The following is a 10,664-nucleotide window of genomic DNA, read 5'->3' as shown; positions in this document are numbered from 1 at the left end:
CTACGCATGAGGATCAAACACTCCAGGAGGCAGGACTTTCTGGAGTCCAAAAGAAGAAATCAGGGAGGGCATCCTGGAGGTGGTGTGATTGTGGCCGGTCGAGGAGGGTGGTGGTCGTGGAGGGGGGCGGGGGGGGGGGGGCGGGGACTCATCTCTTCTTGTCATTTTTTAGTTTTGAGACAAAACAAAGTCACATTTTTTGAATTGTGGTTTCAAGCGACTGATTACATCAGTGTCGGGGTGGGGGATGTGGGGGCAGGGGCAGTTCTCAAGTGCAGACGTGAATGCAGGGTGAAATGAGACATCTCTTCCGTGGGGTTCTCCCTGTGGCTGTCTCTCTCTCCCTCTCTCTCCCCTCCCTCTGGAAATGGCAGCAGAGGAGCAGGCCTGGCCTTAGCTGTTGTCATTCCACTCTGGAACCATGCCGACTCCGTGCACGGCGGAGTGGTACTGATGCGGGGACAGGGTCCTTGGTACACCGTGAGAGTACAGAAACTCCGACGCCTGAAGGCTGCCTGGGGACTGGAGGCCAGTCTGAGGCCCGCACTGCCTGACCACAGGCTGGTGGGCCACGGAGGTCTGGTGCTGGAACATTCCCTCTCCGAGCTGCGGGGAGCCGTGGTTGGCCATGCTGGCCAGCCGGGGGACCAGGGGCCCCGAGGTGAAGTGGGCGGAGAAGTGCTGATAGGGTAGCCTGTCCATGGGCTGCACGGTGGTGACCGTGCAGCTGCTGTATGAGGACATACTGGGCCAGGCATTGCAGCTAATGTCCTCCAGGCTGGGCACGGGCTCGCTGGGGGGCGCGGAGCTGGCGTACATGCAGGCCTGCCGCTGGGCTGACTCTGTCCGGTAGGAGGCACCCAGGCCCTGCTGCTGGGGGTAGCCAGAACGGTAGAAGGGGTCCTCCTCGCTAGGTGATGTCTCCATGTAGGGCTTCTTATAGGGATGGTCTGTGCTGGAACATTCTTCATCTGTGGGAAGACAGGACGACAGACACCCATGAGGCCAGGGACCAGCCACCCCACAGCTCAAGGCTGAGACAGCCATTTGGCCCAAGGATGGAAGGATTAAGTCTGGGAGATGATTAGCTCCAACCTCCGTTCTGATCATTAAGCGGATGGCCTGTCACGGCTAAGACTTTGGGCTACGGAGCCCTAAGCAAACAGTTTGACCTTTCCGAGCCCAGTTTCTTTTTAAAAAATAAATTTCAGTGTATTCCCTCAGAAGAACATTAATGCAATTGTTATAGAAGATGCTTTGTATAGTTTCTAGTAAGCTGGGGAGATTGAGCTCAGCTTCTTCACCTATAAAATGGAAAGAGTCATAATGGCACTAGAAAGGGAAGCTCTAAAGAAATAGGAAAATATAGCTTAAGTACTTAGTCCAGAGCTTGGTACAAGGAAACGTTCAATAAATGACAATTATTATTATTCTCTTCCTCCCCAGCATGTAAATTTCAGGAAGGCAACATATGGTCTGGAACACCCACCACTATCTTCCCAGAACCTGGGGCTTATACCTAATAACAATAACAACAGCATCAACCATAACAATAAAAACACTACAGGGCTTACTGTCTGTCACCGTTCTGAGTACTCTTCATGAGGTCACCCATTTAATCTCAACAACCCCATGAGGTGTGTTTTCTTAGTATCCTCATCTTACAGACGAGAGAAAGGAGACACACAGAGGTTGAGAAACCTGCCTGATGCACCATGGTGACCTGCATAGGAAGTCCAAAAAGGAGGGGATACATGCATATGTGAGGCCGATTCGTTTTGCTGTACAGGAGAAACTAGCATGGCGTTGTAAAGTGACTGTAAGGAGAAGGGGATGACAGGAGATGAGATGGCTGGATGGCATCACCGATTCAATGGACATGAATCTGAGCCAACTCTGGGAGATAGCGAAGGACAGGGGAGCCTGGTGTGCTCAGTCCACGGAGTCGCAAAGAGTCAGACATGACTGAGTGACTGAACGACAACAATAATAAAAAAATCTTGCCCATGGTCCTCTATGGCTGATAAACAGTGGAGTTGGGATTAGTATCCTAGGAATCTGATGATAAAATCCCTGCTCTTCAATCCATGCTAGACATTAAGACATGCAGCAAATACTTCTGGAATGGATGGAACAGTGAGTGGACAGACGGATTCATGGATGGAAACTGGAATGAATCCCCAAACCCCTTCCTGACATCTCATGTGAACAAGGGCCTAGTTAGGATCGGTGGAGTTGGTAATGGACACGGTAATTGGTACAGTACAATTACTGTGTCACCGTTTCCTCGCCAAGCAAGTCACTTCCCTCCTGTGGGCACTAATTAATCCCTAAGAGAGAGCAATGGATAGAGAGTTCTGTCTCTGAAAGAGGGTCTCCCTTAACTACTTTGGGGTCACCGACCCCCTTGGGTTCTAACAAAAGTGTTGGGCTCTCTCCTAGGAAAAAAACACTGAAGGACAACATTTTGAGAACTGTAGGCATAGACAAAAGCAATGCATACAACTTCAAGGGGCTCAAAGACTCCCTAAGATGCAGACCTCAGTTAAAAAACCTAGACATGCATGAGCCTGACTCTGGCCCTTTTACTTAATATCGGTGGGATACTACCAAGGTATCTACCATCTCTGGGACTCCTTTTTACCATCTTCGAATCAGAGTCAGCAATACTTACCTCACTGCGCAACTCAGGCCTAATAGTATCGAGCATGGAAATCTCCTGTATCCATCACCCAGGGCAGCTCGTGTTGCCAGGGTAACACCACCTGTGTCCTGGCAGACCCCATCCGTAATAACACACCTCCAGGTGTTTCCTTCAGGGGAAGCAGTCCTAGGGAGTTTCTACTGAGGCATAAACCTCACACGGATTCATTCCTTGGCTGGGATTTTACTCCCCAAGCTGGAGATTTTTCTTTCCTCACTTCCGATCTCTTTCTAATGAACAACACCAAGAAATATGCCGATAATAACTGAGAACTAGACTTAGAAAACAGAGTCTTTTCCCAGCTGTGCTGTCAAATGGTGATACGGTCTGGGTAAGCCACTCTATCTTTCATGCCTAAACTTTACAATAAAAGAACATACTTGCCTCTTAAAAAAAAAAAAGTCTATATAAAAAAAAGGAAATATGCCATGTTTGGGGTGTGAAGAAAAGTGAAACCCTGGGACACTCCCACACCTGTGAGCACAATGATGGTTGATGGCAGGACATAGGACTAAATAAGGAAGGAAATAAGAGCTAGAATTTATTGAACACCTACTAAGTGACCTAACTCCAATCTCACCGTCATTCCTCGAGGTGGCTGTTCTCATTCTCGGCTCTAAGAGGCAGAAACCAAAGCTCAGAGAAGTGACCTGCTCAAGGCCATGCAGCTGGGAAGGAGTGGAGGCTGGAATCAAAGACACGACTAATTCACTTTGCCGACCGCACCTTGCCTCCAGCTCTCTAGATTTCTCCTATCCAATGCCACTCCTTCAGCCTCCCAACAAATACTGACTGAGCCCTCACCAAGCCCCTACCAGGCGCTGGTCAACTGCTGCGGTCCTGCTCAGAGCACATCCTTGGCTCCTCTCCATCCTCCCCCATCCAGGGGCAAGGGAATGAGGGCAGGACCTACAAGAGCAGGAGGCTGACACTGTGATGAGCAGGTAGTCCTTAGGGGTAAATCTTCAAGTCAGTCTTCTCCCTCCAGTAAGTCCCACGGCTTAGCACTGGACTATAAGCCAAGAGCCCATGCCAACTAGGGTAGCTTGGATGTGGGTTCCACCCAACACCTCCACTCTCATCATTCTCCAGGTGATACCCCCAGGTACCTCCGAAATCTCCCCCCAAACGTGTATCTTCACATCTAGGTTGTACCCATCTAATAGCAAGCACTTATTTTCAGCTAAACTTTCTGGGACACATCTGGGACCCATAGGATACTCAAACACTGGTCCCCAAAAATTGAAAAATGCAATCATCTTTCCTCCAGGTGTTCTAGCTACATGATGCCAACCATCCAGATGTTTGAAGACATCCAGATGAGCAAGGGTCCATATTTTTCACTTTTCAACCCAGCATTTTGGGGGCATCTTAAGGACACTGCTACACACCATTTATTTATTTATTTTTGTCCTGGCCACCTCCTCCTTCAATTCCTTCCCTCCATTCTTCCTTCCCTCCACCCCTCAGATCCATAAATCTGAATGTTTCCATTGTTGCTGGAATAATAACCTTTGGGTTTTCCATTTAACCAGGGCGTTCCCCTTTTCAATAATAGAAAGTACAGCTGCAGGGTACCCTTGGCAAGAGAAAAAAAAAGGCAAACTAACCAGTCCCAAGTTTCTGATCCCCTTCCAGACTGGTTACAAGTAAAACAAGGAAGGATAATATGAAAAAGGCCAGAGCCACATTTTTGAAAATCGTAAAATTACACATTCCAAGGCTTAATACTCCAAAGATCTGATGCAGAGTCCTAAGAAAAACTTGATGCTGGGTTATTGATGGAAACAGGACGTAAGCATTCTCCAGTTTCTCTTGATCCTCATCATACTCTAACGAAATTCCAAAGCCAGGATCAAAACTTCACGCTGGTAACGATAAATGCTTGGGATGTAATCTCTGTGTTTATTTTCGTGATGGCTTGGTTTCTATCTTTTTATTGGAAGCCTGATAACTGATCAACAGCAAATACATCTGTCCCAGCCGAGTCCTGCTTATCTTCCACAGTTGGGGGAATGGGCTGCAGTCAAAGGTCAAGTCCTTGATGAGATGAGTCCACAGCTTGCTTTCAGAAAGCTGTATATGGGTGGTCAATTACACTTCAAATGTCCAAAACCCAGCTGAGTCCCTTGGATAACAGTAAAGCTCTTCCTGATTCTTACCACCGATCACCACACCACATCGTGAAAAACCCTAGTGCCTGGCATGTTTCCGGATATTGTTGATTCTGGATAAAATGGCTTTAATGATGAAGCCAGGATACAGATTTTAGGGCACTGAGTTATGTCTCTTGACTCACTGGATACATAACCTTGGGCAAACCCCTAGACCATTCAAATCTCAGATCTTGTTTGTATTATACACAGGGTGCTAATGTGCTAAGTCACTTCAGTCGTGTCCAACTCTTTGAGACCTCATGGACTGTAGCCCACCAGGCTCCTCTGTCCGTGGGATTCTCTAGGCAAGAATACTGAAGTGGGGTGCCATTCCCTTCTCCAGGGGATCTTCCCAACCCAGGGATCAAATCTGAGTCTCCTGTGGCTCCTGTATCAAAGGCAGATTCTTTACCACTGAGCAGTCAGGGAAACCCATTACACATGAAGATGATAGATAAATTTCATGTAGGAATTGAGATAATAATAGTGCAGTCTAGTTTCTATTTTCCTTGTATTTAAACTAAGTATTCCAATCTTATCTGTCCAAGTAATACAATTCTACTCTCTTTCCCCTCTTGGAAGACTGGATAGACGGCTCTGTGAAGGTCGTCCAATACTGGAAGGTATTTGGGTGAACTCCAGAGCTAGGAAACTCATAAAGCTAATTTCAAATCTCTGATCCCATTGAGCTAAGATTTTCACCACTGCCAAACAGGTCACTTCCCTTGCTGATGGAGTTCATTCAGATGAAAGATTGTGGGGGAGTCTTCACAGATAAAGACACTGGAGGCAGAGAGATAAAATGCCACTCCTTAGCTGAGTGACCTTTGCCAAGTCAGAAGTAGAACTCTAATTCAGGCCTTATGACTCTGAACAGTGCTCTTTCTGATAGATGGCCCCAGCCTTTCAGCCTTCAAGAAACCCACTGTGTTCAGAGACTATGAACAGGTGGTAACCTTGATTCTTTGGATGGATGAATGAATGGATGGATGGATGGATAGATGGATGGACAGATGGATGGACAGATAGATAGATGGAAGGACAGATGGATGAATAGATGGATGGGTGGATGAATAGATGGATGGGTGGATGGATGGGTGGATGGATGGGTGGATGGGTGGATGGGTGGATGGATGGATGGACAGATGAATGGATAGATGGATGGACAGATAGATAGATGGAAGGACAGATGGATGAATGGATGGGTAGGTGGATGAACAGATGTATGGATGGACAGACAGATGGATAGATAGTTGGATGGATGGATGGATTGGTATGTATGTGTTTGTCCCCATGTTGTTAGCTCTTAACCTTAAAGTAAAAAGAACTTGGATGGTACTGTGGGAAGACTGGGAATCAAAGACTCCAGTTCAAATCTCAGTGAGTCACTATCCAAAGCCATGGGATGTACTGACTTGCTTGCTATCAGTCTCCCCCAGTGAGAATACAAGCTTCCTGGGAATAGAGACCTTTGCCATCTCTCTCCCCTTATCTTCAGCATACAGCACAGCGCCCGGTATAAAGTGTGCCATTAATATTTATTTGATGACTGCAGCCTGGATTGGCCACTCATCAGCCATATAACCTTGGGAATCTATCCCAAGCTCTTATTCCTCTATTTGCCTCCTATTTGCCACAGGGGTGGAAGGCATCTCCTGTGACTCAAAGACTACAGGGAGACTCCAGTGAAGGAAAGGGTGTGGGGTTGCTCTAAAAACCAAGGAGGCTGAGGAAATGCAAAGCCCTTAACGGTACCCAATTTCACTCCCCTTTCCTTCTCAGTATCCAGTGCAGTAACTGGCTTTGCTAAAACCTTTATTTGGGTCGCCTCTGGTTTCCAGTGCTTGGGGAGGGCTGTCAGGGTGGGAAGGAGACAGAAAGACAGACAAGTGGTCTCCCAGGCCCGGGTGAACTGGATGTGATTGAGTGGCGTTGATAAAACACTTTCCCAGCTTTTTTAGCTCCTCCCATCAGGAGAGATAGTTTGGAGACAGCTGGGTCCAAACACAAGGGGCCCCCCGGCTGGCCTGGTCCTTTGACATTTCACTGGGGCTGCCTCCTGGGCCGGTTGGAAAGGAGACAGACAATGAGGGGAAGTCAGATAGTGGGGCAGGCAGGGGCCGGGGTGGGAGAGAAGCCACCCATGGAGTTATCACTTAACGGGAGTCCCAAACTGGAAGGAAACCTCGGCTGATTCCTTATCGCTTTACAATGGAGGCTGATGATGAATTGCTTTTTGTCGTCTCCGAGGCAGGCAGGCAGGACAGATGGAGCTTGGCTGGAATGTTCTCTGTCCCTAGGAGCTGTCTTTTCTGGGTGGAGGGAGGCAAGAGGGGCAGAGGTTTCTGCAAAGGTAAAATGAGCCCTGCACCCCAAGTGCACAGACCTCAGAATGAATCAGGGGCCGGAGCTGCTTACTCGCTGGGTGACTCTGTGCCAGTTATTCCATCTCTCTGAGCCTCAGGGTCAACATCTGTCAAAGAGGGGGCAATCCTTCACCTTGTTATCTGCAACCAGTCGCAACGTCCTGACTCCTCTGACATCTCCAGCTCTTCTCCACACTCCTTGGTCTGAGCCATCACCATCTCACACACCTTGGAGCCTATGAACCATCCCTGGCATCAGTTCAATCACAGCAAAGGGAATGGCTCAAAACAAAACCAAAATCACATCCCTCATGGATTCAAGCCCCTGCAAAGGCTACCCATCAGTGTTAAGACAAAATCCGAAGCCTTCAAAGTGGCTCACAAGGGCTAGCATTGTGCTGGTCCTGCCTTCCTCAGCAGCCTTCTCTCCCATCACTCTTCCCTGTTCTGTCTTCAAACCATGCTGGCCTTATGTCCACTCCCCCAGTGAGAGGGGCCTCCCCATTTTCCAAAGGTCTGCTCTTCTCTATGCCTAGACACCTGCTTGGCTCCCCAATCTCATATATGACACCCACTCTCCATAGACCTCAGCTGAAATTCTTCCCTGACACCCCACTCTAGTCCAATAATCCACTTGGCTGTTTTTTCTTTAATAACTTTTTAAAAACACTTATTTATTTGGCTGTGTCTGATCTTTGTTACAGCATGATGCCCAGATTCGGCTGCCCCGTGGCATACAGGATCTCAGTTTCCCAACCAGGGATTGAACTCACGTCCCCTGCATTGGAAGTGTGGATTCTCAACCACTGGGCCACCAGGGAAGTCCCCCACTTTGCTTTCTGTTAGCACTTTGTGTATCTCCATAGCATTGGATTTCCACTGCCATCAAACAAGTCAGTAACAAGTCATAGTAATGTCTGAACCGCTTGAAACGGTGTGCGTTTCCCAAAGTCAGGGCAGCTGTGAGCTCACCTTCAGTAGAGGACTTATAGGTACCAGGTTCTCAAGTACATCACCGGGATTATCTCATTTCATCTCATGACAACCCTGCAGCGTAAGCGCTACTGTCCTCCCCTGTTCTGCAGAAAAGCTGGCTGAGGCTCAGAAAGCTGAAGCAAGTTACCCACCATCATGCTGCTGGGAAGTATCAGCTGCTGGGGGAGACCGCAGTGGACCAGCCACCAACTCCAGCTTTCCTGGGGGCCACCTCAAGTCGATTCCAAGCTCAAGCAAGGATCCCAGCAAAGCACCACGTGCAGGACAACCACTCCCATCACCCAAAGAGGTTCACAGCCTTGCATTCAAAGCCTTCCTCCTGTATCCTCCAGGAGTGCATTTCCAAGGATGCTGTTATCAATATCGAACCTAAAACAGCACCCTGATTCTTTGTAACTAGGTCTGGCATCAATTTAATTGAAAGAACTCTTTAATTCAAACCTGTGAGCTCTTCATCAGCAAATAGGACCCAATCTCAAGAGCAGATCTCTAGTGGGACGATGAAATTTGGAGACTGCAGCTCATAAGCAAAGGTAATGGAGACAGGTACGGTGATGGTTCACAGTCCAGGCAGAGTCTGCAGGCCAGGCGTGGGTTCAAACTCTGCCTTTAAGAACCATCAGTTCGGACTTCCCTGGTGGTCCATAGGTTGAGAGTCTGCCTGCCAATGCAGGGGTCACAGGTTCAATCCCTGGTCTGGGAAGATTCCACATGCCGCAGGGCAACTGAGCCTGTGCTCTAGAGCCTGGGAGCCACAACCACTGAGCCCACATGCTGCATATACGGAAACCCATGCTCCCTAGAGCCTGTGCTCCCCAACACGAGAAGCCACTGCAATGAGAAGCCCAAGCGCCGCAGCTAGAGAGCAGCCCACATGCAGCAACGAAGACCCAATGCAGCCAAAATAAATAAGTAAATAAAAATAAATAAAATATTTTTAAAAGTAGCTTTAAAAAAAAGAACATCAATGAAGTAAGTCAGAAAGAAAAACACTAATACAGTATATTAACGCATATATATGGAATTTAGAAAGATGGTAACCATCACCCTATATGCTAGACCACAAAAGAAACACAGATATAAAGAACAGACTTTTGGACTCTGTGGGAGAAAGCAAGGGTGGGATGATTTGAGAGAATAGCATTGAAACATGTATATTACCATATGTGAAACAGATCACCAGTCCAAGCTCGATGCATGAAACAGGGCGCTCAAAGCCAGTGCACTGGGACAACCCTGAGGGATGGGGTGGGGAGGGAGGTGGGTGGGGGGTTCAGGATGGGGACACATGTACACCCATGGCTGATTCATGTCAATGTATGGCAAAAACCACTACAATATTGTAAAGTAATTAGCCTCCAATTAAAATAAATTAATTAATTAAAAGAAAAAAAAAACTATCAGCTCACAATTTTCCCTCGGGTTCCCTATTTGTAAAATGGGTTTATATAACAGTGCCTACTTAATAATGTTCCTGAAAAGGTTGTAGCCTGGAACCTCGGCAGGGCTCCCTGAAATATAATATGAAACAGCATCTCTGCACCGGGATCTATGCTCTACAGGACATTCTTAACCCCTGGTTGTGCCTGAAGAGGCATATTGCAGGCATCTGGGCTCCAGCCCATCCAGCAGCGGGCGTGCTGGGAGTCGGGCCAGGGGGTCTGATGGGCTGATGCTGCTCAGGCCTTCCAGATCCAAGAGTCTGGATGGGCTTCAGGTAAGTCTGGAAAGCCTGGTCTCACCGGGTCAGCTCCCCAGCCCCATGTTTGGACCCATGACAGCTCTTCCCTCTTTCAAAACGTGACTTTGGTAAATGTCAAATAGCCAAACTGTGTTCCTTTTCTCAGGTCAAAAAAGAAGGTCCAGGCACCACTGGACTTTGAAAGGCGTCGTGTTGGCTGATGGGGCTTTGAGATCCAACAGGGAGCACTCTGATGATGGGACCATGGACCGTCTGGAGCAAAACAGAGCTGGTTTATTAAGTCAACCTAGCGCTGATTTCATAGCCTCCTCACACCAAGCCAAGGAGACAGGTCCAATTGTGGGCTGCAATCTACAGAGGTCTGTTGTGAGGATTAGAGGCACTGACTAAGTAACTTTCCCCTAATCATAAACATGTGAAAATGGCAAAGGTCAGATTTATCTCACTAGTCTGACTCTGAAAATCACAGGTGTAGGCAGGAGGTTGCACAGTCCCCTCCCCTTATGTCTGTCTTCCCAAACCTTCACCTAAATGAGCAGCCATCTCTTTACTTCCTCCTGGGATTCACTTCGTTGCCACCCATGGGGTGCTCACCAAGCACCAACTGCTTTCAGGAACTTAGCACCATTTACAAAGTGAGAAACTGATGCCCAGAGAGGCTAGGACACCTGCCTGAGGTCATCCAGGAAGTTGGTGGCAGAGTTGAGACTCAAATCTGTTTCCCTGGCCCCACTGCCCAC

At 48.0% G+C, this 10,664-nt stretch overlaps 1 protein-coding gene across 2 annotated transcripts in view; it reads right to left on the bottom strand.

The window, feature by feature from the left end:
• Positions 1 to 298: 298 nt before the first annotated feature.
• Positions 299 to 10,664, bottom strand: part of TBX5 (T-box transcription factor 5) — a 49,962-nt gene continuing 39,596 nt past the window's right edge. Inside the window, exon 9 of one of the 2 annotated variants that reach the window (XM_059876071.1) lies at positions 299 to 971. In XM_059876071.1, coding sequence (XP_059732054.1) covers positions 394 to 971 — 578 coding nt within the window. In that variant the 3' untranslated portion in view covers positions 299 to 393. The remainder of the gene's footprint in view (positions 972 to 10,664) is intronic. The other variant, NM_001192749.1, reaches the window with a different exon arrangement.

This window comes from Bos taurus, chromosome 17, assembly GCF_002263795.3.
Source record: "Bos taurus isolate L1 Dominette 01449 registration number 42190680 breed Hereford chromosome 17, ARS-UCD2.0, whole genome shotgun sequence".
Taxonomy (NCBI): Eukaryota; Metazoa; Chordata; class Mammalia; order Artiodactyla; family Bovidae; genus Bos; species Bos taurus.
This window is presented reverse-complemented; position numbering and strand designations above follow the sequence as displayed.